The sequence below is a fragment of the Taeniopygia guttata genome, chromosome 6 (assembly GCF_048771995.1).
Source record: "Taeniopygia guttata chromosome 6, bTaeGut7.mat, whole genome shotgun sequence".
Lineage (NCBI taxonomy): Eukaryota > Metazoa > Chordata > Aves > Passeriformes > Estrildidae > Taeniopygia > Taeniopygia guttata.
Genome location: NC_133031.1, coordinates 17,983,266 through 18,002,783, shown reverse-complemented (window position 1 = coordinate 18,002,783; position 19,518 = coordinate 17,983,266). Strand labels below are relative to the sequence as shown.

Sequence of the window (19,518 nt, the reverse complement as noted above, 5' to 3'; positions counted from 1 at the left end):
TTAAATAGTTACAGTAGAATCTCAGTGGTATTGCAACTTAGATTTTTCTCAGACCTCTGCATCAAAGTACAGTGTGGTTTTCTCCTCCCATTGTCATCCTGGCTGATGGTCACCTCCAAAATCTTGGTTGTAGAAAAAAAAACAACAAACAGCGCCCCAGTCTGCTGTTGTTCTAAAATCTGTGATACAAAAATCATAGGATTTGTAAGAATTTTTTAATTGTCTGAACTGACAGTATCTGGGAACTCTCAAAATTTCTTATGGGCCTCAAGGTTTCCAAGCAAGCCAAGCAAATTACAAAGCAGGCTGAGGCAAAACAAATCCTTAAATTCTGCTGATGAATAGGATGCCATGAACCACCTGGAAAATGCTCATAGAACACCTTAATATAACATAGTTTAGGAAAGCCTGTTCTAATTCAGTGAAGAATTGATGAGGAAAGGTATGTCAAACAGGCAATTGTTTGTCACAGCTTTAAAAATCGTTAATTTCTAAGGGCTTCTCCTGGTTTAGGGCAAATTTGGGAGAAAATTCTGAATGGGGTCCCTCTAGAAAACAGATTCAAGCTGGCCCTCCCCATCACCAGGTCAGGAAAGATTTCCCGGAAGAAAAGTAGAAAAATCTGTTTATTTAAGAAGCCAAGGACTTACAAACATGAAAGAAAAAAAAAATTAAACAATGGAATCTCTCAGTGTTCTGAAGAGAGGCAAGTTCAGAGAGAGTTCTTTTTGTGGGGTGTAGCTCAGCTCAGTCTCTATCAGTCCCTCCTGTGATGGAAAATGCTGCATCCCAGGCCCTGGGGGGTCAGAGGCGTGAGCTCCTGGTGTTTTTCTGGGTTTTTGGTTCAAAGCAAGGCTGATCAGTCCCACGAAAAAGAAAAGCCTCAGCTAGCTAAAAAAAAAAATTAACTAAAAGCAAAGGAGAGCTCTCTCACGCTGTCTGTGCTGCAAACAACACAGTCCGTGAGAAAGAATGTGGGGGAGAAAGGGCAGTTTCTGCAAACAAACTGTGAGTGCCTTCTCATCCCCTTCACTCTTGGAACCAGTTTTAAAGGCACAAAACTTATTTCTGGGCTAAACAGATGAATGGGGATAAAATTCAGCATCATAAAGTCACCCCAGGACCAGGCTTTACATGTGCTACTTCATTTTCTTCAAAAATTCCCTTCCACTTCACTGTGATGAAGCCTGTTCCAGAACCAGCTGCATTCTCAGAATGTTCTTCACACAATGGGTCACACAATTTGAAACTAGAAATAGCAGGCTTGGTAGAAGATTTCAAACTGTTTACCAAACTAAGGCAAAAACACGGACTGAAGGAAAGCTAATGCAGCATAGTTGATTACTTCCGGTTAATGTATGGGTAAGTACAGCTAAAAACAGTCAAAAGCAACAGAAATTAAAATTTTTTTTTTTTTTTTTTTTAGTATTGCCAAAGGCAGAATCAGGCTCATTCGGTGGGTATTTAGAAACACATGACTGAGGAGCATGAGTCGGAAAACAACTATGCCTTGCTACTTTAGGGTTTTTCCGAAGCAGCACCTGGCGTAACAGAGCTGGTTCTGCAAAGGTGCTCCAGGAAGCACCGTGCTGTCAGACCAGGCAGAGCAGCGAGCAGCTCACCTGACTGGGGACGGGCCAGGGCAGCCAGCCAGCAGGGAAACAGCCGCTCTGCTGTCCCTGTCCCCATCCCGCTCTGTCCCTGTCCCCATCCCGCTCTGACCCTGTCCCCGTCCCGCTCTGTCCCCGTCCCCATCCCGCTCTGACCCTGTCCCCATCCCGCTCTGACCCCGTCCCCATCCCGCTCAGCTCCTGTCCCCATCCCGCTCTGACCCCGTCCCCATCCCGCTCAGCTCCTGTCCCCATCCCGCTCTGTCCCCGTCCCCATCCCGCTCAGCTCCTGTCCCCATCCCGCTCAGCTCCTGTCCCCATCCCGCTCTGACCCTGTCCCTGTCCCCATCCCGCTCAGCTCCTGTCCCCATCCCGCTCTGCTTTCTCAGGTCGGTGCGTGGTCACACGTTGGACTCGGTGATCTCAGAGGTCTTTTCCATCCCAGCTGATCCTGTGCCTGTTGAACCCGAGCCTGCCCTAGACACGGAGCAGTGCTGCAGACCGGCAGAATTAATGGTTATACAGCGGCTCGCCGAGCCCGGCCGTAGCGGGCGAGTCTTCAGCCAGGACACTGCCCGCGAGCGCAGCCTGGGAGCATCCCGCGACAGAGCTTCGGCTGAGCGACGAGCAGGGCAGCCGGGCCCAAACACCCGAAAGGGCGCTGCCCTCAGCAGGGAACCGGCCCCGGCACTCGGCAGCGCGGAGCGATCCCGGGAGCCTTTCCCGGGTCGCCGCGCCCGCCCGGGCCACTGCCGCAGGGAAGATGGCGGCGGGAGCGGCAGTGCGCAGCCGCGGCCCCGCCCCGCCCCGCCGGGCCGCGCGCGCCTCGGCGTCTGGCGGCGGGCGCGGCCACGTGACGCGTTCAAGCGCGCCGCGCGGGCCCCGCGCGCAGGGAGGACGGCGCGGCGGGGGCGCGCGGGCGATCAGGTGACCGCTAACCCCCGGCGGCGGCGCGCGCCCGTTACCGCCCCGCCCGCGGGGACGCGGGATATGGGATACGGGATAGGGGATACGGGATAGGGGATAGGGGACACGGGACACGGGACACAGCGCCGCGGAACCCGGGACTGCGGCTCTCCTCCGGGATCCGCAGCGCGGGGGCGGGAGACGGGCCAGGGGGCCGGGCGGGGTAACGCGCAGCCTCCGCGGTGCGGGGATCGACCCCCGGTGCGGGCGGCCGGCGGGGGGACCCGGCCCGTGCAGCGCGTGTTCCCGCACCCCGCCGGGGAGCGGTGGCAGCCGGTGGCGGGAGCAGCCCGGGCGCAGTGGGAGCCGCCCGGCCCGTGTCGCCGCTCTGCCCGGGGCGACCTGCACAGCGGCGGCGCCGGTGCTCGCTCTCCGGTGTGTCTCCTTAAAGCCGCGACAGACAGCTCGTGCTCGGCATCGGTGGCGATGAGGCCGCCGGTGCTTCGGGAACACGTTGGTGATGTGCAGGGACCACTGCTGGCCTTGCTGCCTGAACTGTGCGTGTTGAAAAACATCGCGGCGTCGCAGTGGATTTGAAGGGACAGGGATACCGCTCTCGCAGCTATCCTTCCGCAAAGTACATTGTATTACAAAGAATAAAGTGTACCCTCTGTGTTAGGGGAAATGGTCACAAGTGACATAAAGCATACCCACACCAGTATACAGAATGATTCTCTTGTGCTCCTGCTTCAGCTAATTCAGCTTTCCTTTCCCATAAAAGGGTTCCCTCATTCATGGCTTGAGCCCGGCAGTCACAGGATGGGCTGTCAGCTCCTCTGCAGGCACTGAAGTGACATCACAAACAGTGGCCGAGAGCCGAAGACCTCGCACAGGTGACACGTCTGCTCCGGTAAGGGCCCTGTGTCAGGAGAGTATCCGAGTGCACCTAGATCTAGAGGGGAGGGCAGAGTCTGGCCACTGGCATTATTATCTTCTATCACTGTAGTTTACTGGGACTAAGCTATAAACAAAAGTCTTATATTCATTTTAGAGCATTAAGCAGTTGATTGTGTTAACACTCACAGTGACCTCAGCCTGCTTTCCCATAGCAGCCACACTGTGAAAGCCCTTTCAGGGATTTCTTTAGCAAGAAAGACAAAAAATAGAAGCACTGAAATTGTCTGTAAAGTGTCATTTAGCCTGGAAAGTTTTCTTTTAAGCAAAGTTTGAGTTAAGTAGTTCAGTGGAGTATAGCCACAGCTCATTCTTTGCCCTGCACATGTCTTTTGAGGTCCCTCTGAGCCTGTATGTCACAGGCTGCACTGAGAGGGCCTTATATCCCAGAGAAATGCACTTCCCCAAGCACAGACACTCCAAGCAGCGTAAGACATGCTCTGTGCTTTTTCAGAAAAAAAATTCAGAAAGAGCTCAGTGAACCATCCCTGTCCCATTATTCACTCACTGACACTTGGGCTAAACAAACCTTCTCAGATCAGATTTACCTAAACTTGCTCTAACCTGTTCTGAGAAACATCCAAGGATACAACACCCACCTCCTTCCACTTGCAGAAACCTCTAGTCATCAGTGGGCAAATTTATGATCTCATAAAAGTTGATATACAGTTCCTTAGTTCAGAAACATTCTTCTAAATTGCTTAAGTCTGTCTTGTTAGCAAAAAGTTAGCAAGGCTCACTGTCATTCCCATTCCATCACACTGACCATTTGAGAATGATTGCTGAAGTTGGAGTTGAAAGAGCCTTCCAAAACAATCTAGCTGTATGCAAACAGTTGAGATTCTTGCCCCCTTTTTTTTTTTTTTTTTTTTTTGAGGAAGACAGATTCATACCAACTTTTCTTCAATATAACATAAGTAGCTATTTCATTCACCACAAGAGCAATGGTACATTTAGAGAGAGATTATTTCTACATTTGTTTTACAAAAAGCCTTACCAAGCAAACAAAATAAATTTGACATTGACACGTTGGGAAGGAGAATACAAGGGGATGGAGATTGCTGAGATTGCCAGGTTCTCAGGACTGACAATAGGGTTGGAAACCCTGTTGAGATGCTGGCCAAAGCATCTAATACAGAAAATGAGTAATTTTCACTTTCACAATTTGAGAACTGATACCACTTTTCTCTGTCTGAGGTGAGGAAATACGTATGCCATGCAATGTTATGTGATTCAAATAAGCACTCTTGGCATTTCAGACTAAGCCTTAATAAGATGACATACAATGCTCCACTGCTCACTCCTTGGCAAAAAAACCCAGTGTTTAAAGACTAGAGTTTGTCAGAAAATGACAGGGATTTCCAGAAGCTGAAGGTCTCTTGTTCTGACAGTGCAAAACTGTAAGGCTGTAGCTGTGAGCAGAGCAATAGGAGTATAATTTCATCATATGCTTTTAAAAATAGATTCTGTGCAACATGTTACACAGAACCCATATTGCAACAAGAAATCCAGAAGGACTTCTACAGATATATTTGAATCCGTGTCAACTAATGAAGCGATCTTAAAACCCACATTGCAATTATGACTGGAAGTTTAGAAGTATGGTAACATCTTTTCAGGAAAACTGAGCTCTCAGGAGAGTGATTTCTCCTGCCTTTGGGTTGTAGATCATTTTGTGCACTGTAAATCACTCCCACACAAAACTTAGCACACAGGATAAGCTTTCCTAGTGGATCTCCTAACTACTGCAGGTCATCACTAGAAGAAGTGTAGCATTTGAAAGTTTAATGCAGAAGGAGTTTTGATGTCCCAAGTTCCGTAATTCTAAACTTGGCTGAGTGTCATGGGGTGGTTTTGTTTATATCCTGCTAACTCTGGAAGACTCATCTAGGGAAATGCCAAACCTTTCTGATTCCCATGGGACACCAGAATTGTCTGTTAGTAAGCTACATGACTGTTCCATGGGTTCTGTGTCAAACAGGCATGGTCAGGTCCTAGTGTGGTTGAAATGAGAGAGCTGCACTGATGGGAGCATGATGATCCTTGGAACCTCTCTGGCCAATGACTACATCAGTTTCTCTAAATGCAAGGCTGGTTTCCTTCCCGGGAAGAACTTGGTGATTCTACCAGGAATTTGTCCACCCAGCAGCTCTGCTGATCCCAAGGGGAAGGAATGGTTAAGAAACAGCTTTTTTTCCACCCCGTTGAGTCCAGGCTCAGTACTGATAAGCCAAAGCAGGGCTGTGGGCAGCCCCCTTCTGCCACTGCTTCTGTAGGAGCTCTGTGATTCTTAGAACTCCCCTGAGTTTTGGGCTATCAAGTGTCCCTTGTTGCAGCTGCATCACTGTAGAATGGTTCATTTACCAAGCACAACAATGGGCTCCTGTTTGGGCAGGATTCCCCTGGCAGTCCATGCCTGACCTGGAGACCTTTGATATTTTGGCTGGCAGACTACTTGTCTGTGCCCTGCTTGGTATTTCCCTGTAAAATATACTCTAGGATGTCCTTTCTTTAGGAGACATTACCCTTCCTCCCACTCATTCCTGAGTCAAGTCCAAGCATCGCTGCATATGTTCTTAGCTGGAAGGTCCACCCCTTTCGCAGGGAGTGTACAAGCCCACCCCCTGTTTCTTCCTCACTGGACACCACAGTCTTCCAGCTCAGAAGAGGTCCCTGGTTCCTGCAGCTGGACACATCTGCATTTCCAGCTTTGCTTCCCAGAGGGGACTTTTTAAATGTATGGTACAGCTGCATACTGACAGCATCAACACAGTCAGGAGGGGCCCAAGATATTGGGCTCCTTTATCCAGTGGATCCTCATACTGCAGCTTTTTATGGATGTCTTTGCCTGCTGTTATCCAGAGATGACAAGACATTGGAGAAATTTGTGAATGGTTTTCATGGGAAGAGCACACTTGCCTATACCATACCTGCACTTTGATCTTGTTATTTTGATTTTATTAAAATTACATGGAGTTTTCTTTTTCCTTCTTTTTTTTTTTAAGGAAAAGGCTTAGAGAGACATGGAGATTGAAAGAATCATTCAAGACACACTGACACGCTTCATCCAGTCCCACATCCCTGCAGCAGATCTCAGGTATGTTGAAATAGGCAGTTCCAGTATCGTTGCTCCTGCATTGTCACTCTGTGCATTATACTGAATTCTGTAGTTTTCCTGTTCTTTGTGTTGCTCTCTTTTAAGTCAGACCCAGGATGTAGGTAATTTGCACAGTCTCTGATGGGAATGCTGGAACAACTATAGTTTAGCATTGCAATTTGCAATGTCATTTCTTTGATGACCAAGATGATTAATTTCCTGTCTAGTAATACCCATTAGGATATGGGATTTCCTTCATTACACAGCGCTCCCAAATGGCTGAGCAGGATCATCTATGTCAGGCCTCTCCCTGTTTTGAACTCTGCCTGCATGCAGAGATACAGCCACCTTGAGGCTGGAACACAGCAGCTACTTTGGCGGCTGGTGGCAGCAGCGACACAAGCTGGAGAGCAGCAAGCAGAGAACACTGTATCATTGTATCCCATAGAAAGTGTAACTTAACAGAATATGATGACCTGAGCTGAAATACCAGTTAATCTAGAACAGCCAAGGTCTTGAACATTGGACTATTTTGGTTATTTCAGCTGCAGCACTCACAGGAGCACAGCCTCTGGAACACACGCTGGGGCTTTCGTTCAGTTCTGCCCAGGAAGCAGGACCACATGCACTATTTATCTGTTAATGCTTCCCTCTCAACCACTGGCCATCTGCTGCTGGGCCTTAGGGGTGGTATCTCCTCATAACATACAGTCACATGGGTCCTGCTGCTGCTGTATTAGAAAGAGACAAGGTTAGGCAGAATGGGGATGGAGAGAAAGGAAAAAATGGGCTTGTTGACCCTGCTCTCTGTGTTCTCTTTGTCTCCAGTGGGATGGATGATGTTTTCTTCTCTTATATCACGGGTGTTCTGGAAGAGCTGGGCTCACCAGAGTCCTCTGAAGAGACTTTTGATATGGACACCTTTGTGGAAATGATGGAGGCATATATCCCTGGTTTTGCAGAAATCCACAGGTATGTGATTGTTACTGGTTTGTATGTGCATGCCATGCACCGAGAGCATGGCCCCAAGACCCTCAGTACTACAAATTCTTTTGTTATACCCAGTTGAAAATGTATTAGTACTGAACCTGAGCCATGATAATAAGTCCCTCTTTGCCTGAATACACAGATGCTAATCCTAATATAGTTTGCAAGTAGGTCCTTGGTTTTCTGAAATACCAGTTGATTCTACTGCGCTTCCCATCAAGCCTTGTCTTTCTATAAAATGGTAGCCAAGTAAGATAAGCTAGTGCTTTTGTTCCTCATGCTTATTATACAGCTTCTGTCTCTTGCAGTGGGGATGTTTGCGAAATGATGTTCTCCCTCTCAGAAAGGCTTGGTGAAGCTCGCAACAAAGGTGAGTTACACAAACAATTTCAGCACAAAAAGATCTGTACATGTTTTTAGTCTTAATATTTGGAGTTGAACAATGTCACAGAAAAAGTACAAACTTGTTTGCCACAGTTAGGAGCTCAAAAGGTAGCCCAAATTGATTGACAAGCTTGGGGGTTTTTTCAACATTCAGTCAGGTTTTTCACATCAACAAATGGGAGATGGGAGATTGGAGTCATATGGAATACTGTCCAAGACATACTGGCATGAAAAACACTTGATCAATTCTCCATATACCTCTATTAAGATCAAAGCCAGAGTAATAAGAAAGAAATAGCCAATTCAGGGCTGCTTGTTGAAATTCTGCTGTAAGTTAATTCTGAAAGAGGATTTCTGCCTGCCTCTGATAGCCATCTGCCTAAGTGGCACTATGACTGGGCAGCCTTTATCAGGTACATCATCAAATAGGGTATCCAACTGAATACATGTATCACATCTAACTTTGAGCATCCTCAAAGCTCACCTCCTGTTCATCCATGAACCCTGGCACAGATGCAAAATCAGCGATGTGCTCTGACCTGCACTATGCGGGACTGCAGAAGACTACGCTGTGACAATGGCCCTTTCTAACCTCAGCAGTCACAGGCCAGCTGGATTGCTGTATCAATTAACTCCACAGGCACTTTCCACTAAAGAACAGACAGGTTGCAGTGCCTGGATATCAGACCTTCCAGGACATAACCAGTCTGAGTTTTGCTGGTCTAGCAACATCACTGCTGTCTTGCCAGAAGGCTACACAATGTATAATAGACAGTCCTGTCTTTTATCTTACTTGCTGCTTTCTTGAACTTGACAAAATCAACTGCTCTGCTCTGCTCCCCTGCATCCTACCCTTTGAGGATCCTGATGTAGCCAGAGTGTGGAAGGAAAGCACCATCCCAGTCTTAGGGCAGAACAAAAGTGAAATGGTTCTTCCTACAGTGGGAAAAAGAGCCTATAAAAAAAGAGATGCATCAGAGTAACCTGATCACAGGATGTGCTGGCTTGTCCCCAGGCTGCAGGCTAACACAGTGTATTCCCAAGTTGAAAATCAAAACTGCATCTTAGTTCGAAGAGCAAATACCAGGGAATTCTTAGAAATGGAAGTATCCACAACCAAAGCACTAGCAGATTGAGAATTGAAAAGTATAATTGAATTTGCAAGCAACCTATGCCCTTTTCAGCCTGGAAATGCAGAACTCAGGCACTCCAGCATGTGCTAGCACTGGCTTCCTGCAGATCAGTGGGAGCAGAGCTGCAGCTATCCCTGACGAGGGCAGGAGAAACAGTAGTGCTTCCAAGTCTTGTCACTTAAGAAGAGATTTGCTTTGGCACACAATGCGCTAGCAATCTAATGCCAACAGAAAGCACAGAGCTCTAGCCTTAGTGGGACTGTTCCTCAGGAGATATCACTGTGTCTTTAAGAAAAACTTGGCCAAAAGGCTGTGGAAAGCAGGAGTGAAGCGCCCTCTGAAGATCTCACCAAGGGCCAGGAGGCTGGAGCTGGAGCCTGCAACGGGGAAAGACTGTGCACTCTAACAGACGGAGCCGGGGCCCAGGTATGAGTACCCCGCAGAGGAGCAGGAACACTGGGGACAGTCACACAGCACTAGGCTACCAGCACCACCTGAGGGCATTTTCCAGCTTTGGAAGGAACCACAGCATAGGCTATGACAGCATCACTTGTGTCCATGATCTTCTCCATTGTATGGCCTGAGCAAGACTGTCAGAAAATTATGTGCTGACAGACTGTGAGTCAATGCTCTGGCTCATCCTTTTCAGTGTCTGGAAAGGGTAAGCCAGAGCAATGGCTGAGAGATCCTGTCCTAGTGCCTTCAGAGATCCCACAGCAGCTACAGGTACTGCAGTACCTTCTACATTAACCCCACCTTCCTCCCCCACACCCTGCTTGCTCTTTCTCCAGTACTGATCTATTCCTGCTCTGCAGTACAAGCATTCTGTGTCCACAGCCTTCTAGCAAATGCTGCTATGGTGATTCCTTCTGATGTAGCATCAGGTCAGTGTTTAGCAGGCCCTTTCCTTTCTATTCAAAGTACATGTAATTCACAAGGTGGGCAGGAGCCAGGCATGTGCACCACAGGGTCCAGGAAGCTCACTCTTAAGCTTGGCCACACAGATGAGTCAGGTTACAGGAGCCCTGCCTTAAAGAAAGTTGAAATACAGGGGGAGGAGATCAGAGAGCAAGAGGAGATCAGAGAGCAAGAAGATACAGTCCCCTGTTAGCTTCAGGAATCAGATTTAGTAATGATGGTAAGGAGAGAGAGCTTTCAGCAAAGGGCAAGCTGAATTTCCTGACCATGAAAAACCAGAGGCCCTTTTCAGAAGCCCTCTCCACACTGCATCCCCAACTTACCTCTGTCTGTTTCTCCAACTAGGAAGGTGCTGATTTGAAGGATGGGGTGGAGCTGCTACTGGAGATGTTCCCGGCCTGTACTGTGAGCCAGGGAGAGAAGGCTCTCGCCATGGCCTTGGGGAACTTGGAAGAGGCAGTGCAGTTAATTGTGGAGGAGAAGGTGGAAATTGGCCCAGCAGGTTCGAGTGTGAAGGTACTGTACTCTGAACAGGGTGGCAGTGGGCCAAGGAGCAGGGCAGAGCTCAGGGACATGCAAGTGCCACAGCTGTCTGCTCAAGCAGAAATTTTGACTGCAGAAACCTTATGCACGATAAGCCAGGAAGACCATGCAGAGCGACAGCTCCTCTCCCTCCCCTGGCTCTCTTAGTATAGGCTGTGCCCACAACCAAGCCAGGACCCCAGTGGAGCTGTGGCGGGCACCCCTTTTCCCCTGGAGTGCTCCACCAGCAGCTGGGTTCACTGAGCTGGTAGGTAAGCTGTATGAATAGCACCCTGTTGTGGTGCTATTCACACACCAACTTGTCTCCTCCCAGGAACTGGCACGGCCCCGCAGAGCACCCAACCATGAGGAACTAAAACAGGTCATCCTACAGAAGTAAGTACCCAGCAGCAAAGAATGTCTTGTTTTGCTCCAAATCAATGAAGAGGTAGCAGTTTGGGGAACAGTGTGGTCTTTAAAGAACTAGGGATGGGTATTGGCTGAACACATCTAAGCACAAATACAATCATCAGCTGGGAAGAAAAAAAAAAAAGAATAAACCAACCAGCCAAACACATACATACAAAAACCCAAACAAACAACCCACAAAACCTAAACAACAGAACAGGTTTGGTTTCTTTTAGAGCTCTGGTACAGAAACATGATCTGTACCAGCTGGGTCACAGCACTGGCTGTGTGCAAGGTTTCAGCCTCCTATAGATACAGTGTAAGTCACAGTGCTGTTAGCTGAGGTCCTGGTTAAAGGTTCAAGGCACAAACATCATGCTGCAGCTCAGGTAACAAACACATGGTGACCTGTAGAACTACAGTAACTCATTCATACCTCCATTCTTGGAGACAGTCCAAACAAGGTTAAAGATACCTTCAAGAGACTGCCTGTACAACAGCACTGGGAAGATTAAATCTCAATTGCTGAAGGTGTGAATTCAATGCATTTAAAGAAACCCCTCTGAAGTCCTCCTATGGGCTTCTTGGGAATGAAAATAGATCTAGATTAGTTTACCTATATTCATTACTAAAAGCATTTAATTCTCAATGGGAGAACCCACACTGTGGTTTCATCTATCTGCTTTAAGATCTCATCTTTCATGAGTATCCTCATGCAGGCATGCAGCCTCCACACATCTATCCAGCCACATCTTTTCCACTTTACATTCTCCCCAAGGACAGGATAAACAGTCAATGGGCTACCAAAGACAAAGCAAGGCAGAAGTAGTAATCCCTGTCCTTGCCCATCTCCTGTGCAGGCTCATTTCAGAGTGACAGGCAAGGGAATAAAAAAACACCAGCTTCTTTTTCTGTTTCTGAGAACTTCACTTTAATGACATTTTGGCAACATCCTGTACTTTAAACATCACTCAAGCACAGGTACAGAAAGCAGATCGCCATAGCTGAAGATACACAAGAGTAACTATATTAACTACTGAGGGAGAAGTCGTGGTCACCTGTGCTAAACCAGCACCAAAATCTCAGAGTAGCAACTCAGCAGTACAGCAAGCAAATGCTTGGACCCTGATGTTTCAGTTACACAGGAAATGAGGTGATGCTTTTATCAAGTTGCTTCCAGCACAGACCTTTTTCATAGTCAAGTAGTAGGAGGAGTGTGAAAGGAACACCATCATTCAGAGCAAAAGCAGACAGATTGGTCTTGTAATCTCACCTGTGTCTCATTTGGCTACCATCACTTGGACTGGGAAGGAACAAAGCTGCCCCAATGGCAGAACACACCAGACCTCAGTACCTCTCTCAGTTCTGCAGTGGCTATCAGCATTCTCAACCACCTGAGTTTTCAATACCCTTCACATACAGCTAAGGATGCTACTCCAGGAGAATCCTGCTAGATTCTCACCAGGAGGGTGACATACTTGCCCATTTCACCCAGAGAGGAACATCAAGTTTTCCTCGCTGCAGTGTGGGCAATAGGACACAAACCAGCCAGGGGAGAAGGGACATAGGATTTGAGTAGTCCCAGGCAATGTATATTACAGTGTTCACCAAATGTTTCTTGTGTTTCAGATACATGATGGTGGATAGTGCAGATGATCAGAAAACACATCGGCCAGCTCCACCCAAAGAGGTAAGCAGGTCCAGCTCGCCAGGAGTTTGAATGTTCCAAGGTTTAAAATAAAACCAGGCTACAAGTCCAAAAAAACAACAGGGCAGGCCAAAGGCAGGTCCGTTCATAGAACCCATCAGTCAAAGAGGGAAGATTAGCTCAGCTAAGGTGCTGCAGGAAATGTCAGTTCTTACCTTTCCTGACTACCATGGCTCTTGCTCCCTCCTATCAGCATCCTTCCCAGTTTTGGCCAAGATTCCCAACACAGACAATGGTAAAGCAGCCCACCCACCTCCCATAGTGCAGCTCTGCTTTTGCTTGCCCCCTCCATTTCTCTAGCAGTGTGGCTGTCCATCCACTTGATGTTAATATCTTTCCAGGCTCCCAAGAAGTTGATCCGCTACATTGATAACCAGGTGGTGAGTACAAAAGGAGAGAGGTACAAAGACATCAAGAAGCCTGAGAGCGAGGAGATGAAGAGAACCTACATCAGCCTAAAACCAGCCAGGAAGTACAAGTTCCACTGACAGCCATGTTCTCCTGCTCTTCAGCCTTCCACCTCACTGCCAGGCATGGCAGGATGGATGTGTGGTGCTAAGAATGAGGCAACTCCACCTGCCACTAACTTGAACTAACCTGGAAGTCAGGACACTGCTTTCAGCTTCCTCAACTAACCTGGCTGAGGAGACTTCTCTCCTTGTGTAGCTGTCCTTCTGCCCCCAGGGGCACACCACAGTGGCTCACCGGGACCTGGGCTTTCTCTGCTATTCCTTGCATGGGACATTTTTAGATCTGAAATGCGGCATGTGCTTTTGCAGCAACCTTTTTAACAAGTCTTTGTGCACTGTTGCTTTAAGTGCCAGTATTAATAAAGATGATGTGACTTGGTGTGTAGTTCAGCCAGAGCGTGCACATGTTTACAACACTGCCTCCAAAGACACGAGCAGGGTCATCCTCTCTTCCTCTAATTACTCTCTTCATCATGTTCTCAAGATGCTGCTGCTGTTTGTTAACTGCCTAGCGGATAAAAGGGCTTAGGCTCAACTCCAGAACTAGGCTCTCCCTGCCAACACAATCTGCAGCTCTCTCCATAAACTCCAGCTGATTGTAGAGTCAGTGCTCCTGCCATTTCTCATCACTGTTGAGAGCCAAAGCTCCAGCCACACAACAGAGAGCAAAATACAGTAGCAGGCCTGGGCACTACTAAAATATTAAGTCAGGTGCTGGAAGAAAAAAATGACAATGACCAACTGCTTTCAGTGACAGCACAGTTAGGTTTGTCTTCTGTCAGTCAAACTGCCATTAGGAGCATGTTCCCCCTGAAAACAACTCCCACCTTGCTCCAACCTAAACCTAGGCCTGGGCAGACACACTGCCTGAACTGGGATCATACTAGTCCTTTTGGTGCCAGGCTAGTCAGTGGCTGTGGGCTGAAGCTAGGCTCACTGCCCTCCCAGAGCCCCGAGGGGCCTGCCCTCTCCCAAGAGGAGGGCTGGTGGCTATTCTTTCTGCTCCAGCTGGTTTGGTTTGCTCCACAGCTCTGCTGGCATGCCCTGCACACCCACCCCAGGGGACAGTCCCCACCAAACACTCTCCTGCTTTCTGGACAGCTGCCGCTTAAAGATTTAAAATACAACAAGTAATAAGTCCTATCTATTAGCTGGCCTGACCAAGCACCTGTTCAGCACCATGGTGTTCCTGCAAATCACTCGCTCTTTCCACGCCACTGCAGAGGGAGTTACTTTCCCTAGAGGCACCAATGAAGTCCACTTACGAACACTCAGCCCCAGAGGAAAGAGAGCCCCACTCAGGCCAGCCTCAGCAATGGGACTGACCTCAAACCTCTGCACGTCTCTACAGCAGCCAGTTCCGGCATCCTTCTGGGATCCCAGCATTGTGTCAGTCCCCCCCTCCCCAGCAGCAGCAGTTCTAGATCTGAAGGTTGATGAAAGGGGCGAAGCCAACCACATCCTGCAGCAGAACGAGAGCCCTCTGCAGTGGAGGCTCCACATCCAGCTCCACCCCACGGCTTCGGAGGATGCTCAAGCTGGACTCAGCCACGTTGTGGCAATGCTTGACCTTCAGCGAGCGCAACTTGGGACAGTACTCAGCCAGGACCCTGCCAAGAAAGACAGCATATGCAAGTTGCAAGTCAGGACTCCTAAGTGCACCACTCACACTCCTCTCCCAGCACCCTAGCGCTCGTGACTGTGCCACACATGCACCATCTTTTGTGGACAGCACCATGGTGGTATGAGATAAGGGACATCTGGATCCCAGACCTATCTTCCATGATATGCTGGTAAATTTGCTGTCAATAGCACACAGTGCTTCCCCTGAAGGGCTTACTAGTGGCTTCTCTCCCAGACTAAGCTCTCATTGCTTTCCACATGAAATCTGCCTTTCCTCTCTGGTTCTCTTCCTCTCCCCATCCCAGGCACGTGCCATCCCCCCCCGGCCCCCCACGTTGCTCAGTACCTGATGGAGTCATTCTTGACTCGTAGACACCCCGTGAGGTCCAAGTGCTCCAGCTCTGGGCAGCACTTGGCAGTCTCCTCAACTGCCACGTCGCCCACGTTGGCATTGACAGCCAGTGACAGAGACTTGAGCCTGCCGCACTTCTGCACCAGGTAGCAGATGGCCTCGTCCTTCAGCTGGCGACAGGCTGTCAGGTCCACAGCCTCCAGCGCCTTGCAGTGGTCAGCCAGGCTGCGCAGGGACAGGCTGTCCACCCACTCACAGTGAGCCAGGGAGAGCTGGCGCAGGTTGGGGCAGCTCAGAGAGATGGCCACAAGCGCGTGGCGGCTGAGCTGGGCGCAGCCCTTCAGCTGGATCTGGTGCAGGTGGTGGTTCTGCCCAATGACCGGGAGCAGCTCCTGGTCCGTCAGCCAGTCGGAGCAGTTCTGGAGTGCCAGCTGCTGCAGAACTTCGTTGTCCTTCAACAGGTTAACAAAAGCGGCTCGAGGGATGGCAGGTCCAATCTGCGTGGGGAACCCAGGAAGAATGAGGCATCCCCCCAGGGTTTCAGGTAAGCCTGGTCCTCACCAATACTCTCTCCCCTCCTCTCTTCTTCTGTGACAACAGTGACAAAAGCCAACCCCTGTCCTCATCCCAGGGCAAACCCTACCATCAGACTTTGCTCACCTCATGCCAAGGCTACTGCCACAAGCTAGATGATACTCTGGTTTCTCCATCCCACATCATCACTCCTGCATTTATATACTCATTATGAGCTCCACACCTCTGCTCTCCAAAAATTTCTTTGCTAGACCACTCTGTGTCCTCACAGAATAGCAGTCACCCCAGTCTTTCCCAATCCCAGGCAGTAGCTCCCAGGAATAGCAAAAACTTTGCCTGAAGACCAAGCACAGAGTTATCTCCCATCAGACCCAACCTTCTGCACAACTTTTGTGAGGACATGCCACTCCAAAACTCCAGACTGCCTGCCAGTGCCCCATAACAGCCTGGGTGGAGTTTCCAGGCTTACTCCTCCCAGGGCCTCTTACTCAAGACACTGGCATTGCTGGGCCCTGAATCACTGCCTCTCCTCCCTAAGCCCATCTGTCCAGTTTGACACCTGAACTATTAACCCAAGCTCCTGAGCAGAAACTACCCTTCTTGCCAAGGGTTTCTTCTCCCCACATAGATGCTCCCCTGTTAGTTCCAGAGCAGTAGGACATCTGTGTCCTCCCCCAGCCTCAGAGCCATCCGATACCTGGCTTGAGTCAAAGCAGCGCATGTTGGCCAGGTACAACTGGATGAGAGACTGGAATGACTTGCTGACCCTCTGAAGGCTCAGGAGTTGCTGCAGTGGCAGATGACAGAGGATATGTGGAACCAAGATGTCTTCCCACGGCAGGTCCAGGAGGCATCCCCTGGTCGGGGTCACACTCATCATCAGACACCAGAGAGCCAGGCTACTGCAGGAGCCAGGCAAGATCAGCTCACACCTACTGCTGGATGCCTCTAGGAGGAACAGCCAGAAAGAAAGACTCAGACTCGACGACATTTCCCACAGTTAGCCCACAGGGAACAGCCCCTTGGCTAGCCATCAGCAGGGCCGTGCCTGCTGCCTGCATCACCACCTCCCCAGTCTGGGACGTTCCCCGCTCAGGCATCCGAGTCTGCCTGCCCACAGTGCCCTCCAGGAGAGCTTGGGGCTTTCCCTCAGCTGCTGAAGGAGGCCCTGTCCCTCAGCAAAGCAGCGAGAAGCTGCTGCAGCGTTACCGCACCGGTCGCACAGTAGCTGTGCCCAGCGTTCATGTCCGAGCATCGCTCTATCTGTCAGCCAGTCCCCGCATCCATGCCGGCCCACTCGGGCACCCTGCAAGGGGGCGAGACCGGCTACGGGCTCGTTCCCGGGGAGAAACAAGGCTCCGGGCTCCCGGCAGGGAGCCTCCCTCCGAGGAGCGGGCGTTCAGCGGCTCTGCGGAGATGAAGCCTCGGCCGCCAAGGGAAGGAGCAGAGGGGTGCCGGCGGCCCAAAGCCCACCGAGCCGCGGTTACACGCGGCCCCAGCAAAGCCGCACTTGGGGGGGTCCTCATCCGAGGCCATTCCTGCCCCACCGTCCCAAGGGGGCCTCGCTCGGCCCCAGAGCCGCTCCCGGGCTACCCCGCCGCCGCAGCGGAGCGGCCGCCAGAGCGCCGCCGGCACCAGGACACCGTCCCGCTGCCCGTGCGCCGTGGCGAGGCGGCAGGACAGGACAGGACAGCACAGCCCAGCCCTGCCTTTCCCCAGACCCCCGGTACCTGCGGCCCCGCCGGGGCTCCCCCGGCCGCTCCATCCGGCGCCGCACCCGCCCGGGACACCGGCGGCCACCCGTGACGTCACGGCGGCGGGCGGAAGTGCGCGCGCCCCGCATCCCGCCCTCGGCCCCGCCCCTGGCCGCGCCCCGGCGGCAGCGCGCGCTACCGGGACCGGTCCGGAGCGCCGCGCCGCGGCGGGGAGTGCCGGCGGGAGCGCGGGCCACGCTGGTCACCGCAGGTCGCTCCCAGCGGCGCGGCGCCCACACCGCTCCGGTGGCCCAGCTCACGGGGCGCACCCGCTCCCCCGTGCAGCGCCTGTCCCAGTTCCTCAGTTATCCCAGACCGCCAGATCCCCACGGCCCCAGTTCCCCAGCGCACTCCGATGGCTGCAGCCCCGCAGCTACCCCGGTTCCCCAGAGCACACCGCCTGTCCCAGTTCCTCAGTTCCCGTTTCCCCAGCGACGCGAGATCCCAGCGCACACCAGCCGCTTCAGTTCCCCACGGCCTCAGTTCCTCCGGCTCAGCCGCGCAGCTGCCTAGATTCCCGGGTGCACCCCGGCTGCCGCCGTTCCCCACGGCCCCGGTTCCCGGGTGCACCCCGGCTGCCGCCGTTCCCCACGGCCCCGGTTCCCGGGCGCACCCCGGCTGCCGCCGTTCCCCACGGCCCCGGTTCCCGGGCGCACCCCGGCTGCCGCCGTTGCCCGGTCCCAGCGCACGCCCCTGCCCCGGCGGGCGGGCGCGCATGCGCGGCGCGGCGCCGCTGTCCGTTCAGCACCACGCGGAGCCGGGACCCGCTGCTGCCGGTGAGCGACGGCCCCGCCAGACCCTCCCCAGCCACCTGCCCGGATCCGCGGCTCTCCCAGCGGGCTGTGCTGCCTTTGCCCGCCGCAGGAGTGGACGGATCCCCGGGAAAGGGCAATCCCTGGAGCTCATAACAGCGGCAGCCACTGGGCCCCGCTCCTCCGCCGGTAGCGGGCTGTCCCCGCCCCGGGGCTGCCCGCGGCCCGCCGCTCCCAGCCCGCATCCTCCCACACTGCCAACCGGCTCCTGGCGCTCCACTCCCCCGCCGGTGCCCCACCTGCCTCCGCAGCCCCGGGGACGGGGCGGGGTCCCTCCCTTTTCCCGCAGCCCCCGCGGAGAAGCGGCCCGGGCTCCTGCCCGCGCAGTTGCCATAACGACCCCGTAGAAACGGATGCTGCTCCTTCTTCCCCGCTGTCGGTTTGCGGAGCGGGCACCGGCAGGCACCCGGTCCGCGCTGGTGCGGCACTCGCACACCACACCTCCGAGCCGGCACAGGGCGTGTGACTCCATCGCTGTCTCGGGACTGAGACCTGCTGACTTGTGCAGCATAGCATCACCCTGCTGATTACTGCGGACATAGAAACTATTAAAAAAAAACCACCTGGCGAAAGAGCAGGCCCTACAGACAGTAAACAAATCCTAAATCCCTGGTCCCAAGTTTCCTGGAAAGCAATGATCTGTCTGTGCACCCTGCTCTGCTCATTTCCTCAAAACGTAGAAGCTGGTTTGCAAAAAGGTATTTTTTCCTCTGCGGGAAGCTACCCATCCTGTCTGCCCCAGGACACTTAGCACCTGCTCCTCGAGTTTTCCAGTGGCTCTCTGAAGTGCATTTCTCATTTAAAGGACAAATGATGCAGGGTTTTAAATTTTCTGTTGGAGTTAAGAATGCCCCTGGCCATGTCCTGGGACAGCTCTTTCTTTCCCTGTGGACATGACTTCCCACTGCACACTGGCAGAGTCCCTTAATGTATAGAATCACTGGGCCTATGGGCAGGAGTGGTGGAAGTTGGACATGTGGCTGGTTATGGCCACTAAGGTTTACAAGTGCCCCAAGGGCCTGAGAGCTCCTGGCCTGTGAGGGGTTTGGCCAGTTGGCTGGCTACAGCTATTGAGATGTATGTGTGAGGTACTAGGAATTAAGGATACTTCCCAGCTATGAAATGTTCATATTGTTCTGGTTTTTTGTCTACAGGTTGTTTGCAGATGCAGAAAGAACATCAGAGACTGTTAGTGTATTGTACAGGTTTGTGCTGAGACACAGCTTTACACCATCAGGATGTTCAGTGAACTCAGCAACTTAGGTCTACACCAATGGTAAGGATCCCAAACCAGCCCTGGTTTTGTGCTCATGTCTATCGAGTTTTCCTATATGCAGAGCAGTTGT

At 51.7% G+C, this 19,518-nt stretch overlaps 2 protein-coding genes across 10 annotated transcripts; one reads left to right on the top strand and one right to left on the bottom strand.

The window, feature by feature from the left end:
* Positions 1–2,389: 2,389 nt before the first annotated feature.
* CUEDC2 (CUE domain containing 2) lies at positions 2,390–13,482 on the top strand. 3 transcript variants are annotated; one of them, XM_030275974.4, is made up of 10 exons: positions 2,390–2,537; positions 3,298–3,426; positions 6,476–6,567; positions 7,396–7,539; positions 7,863–7,924; positions 9,364–9,497; positions 10,335–10,505; positions 10,846–10,907; positions 12,549–12,609; positions 12,969–13,482. In XM_030275974.4, the coding sequence occupies exons 3-10, from the start codon at positions 6,494–6,496 to the stop codon at positions 13,113–13,115; spliced, it is 855 nt and encodes a 284-aa protein (XP_030131834.1). In that variant the 5' UTR covers positions 2,390–2,537; positions 3,298–3,426; positions 6,476–6,493; the 3' UTR covers positions 13,116–13,482. The 3 variants fall into 3 exon arrangements, with proteins under 3 accessions (XP_030131834.1, XP_030131836.1, XP_041572833.1); XM_030275976.4 differs by lacking the exon at positions 2,390–2,537 and adding an exon at positions 2,677–2,951; XM_041716899.2 differs by lacking the exon at positions 2,390–2,537 and adding an exon at positions 2,999–3,153.
* FBXL15 (F-box and leucine rich repeat protein 15) lies at positions 11,823–18,604 on the bottom strand. 7 transcript variants are annotated; one of them, XM_030275969.4, is made up of 4 exons: positions 18,412–18,604; positions 16,304–16,554; positions 15,067–15,569; positions 11,823–14,707 (listed from the first exon to the last, which is right to left on the bottom strand). In XM_030275969.4, the coding sequence occupies exons 2-4, from the start codon at positions 16,484–16,486 to the stop codon at positions 14,518–14,520; spliced, it is 876 nt and encodes a 291-aa protein (XP_030131829.1). In that variant the 5' UTR covers positions 16,487–16,554; positions 18,412–18,604; the 3' UTR covers positions 11,823–14,517. The 7 variants fall into 7 exon arrangements, with proteins under 7 accessions (XP_030131829.1, XP_030131833.1, XP_030131830.4 ...); XM_030275973.4 differs by lacking the exon at positions 18,412–18,604 and adding an exon at positions 18,172–18,268; XM_030275970.4 differs by lacking the exon at positions 18,412–18,604 and adding an exon at positions 18,017–18,092.
* Between the last annotated feature and the right edge of the window lie 914 nt (positions 18,605–19,518).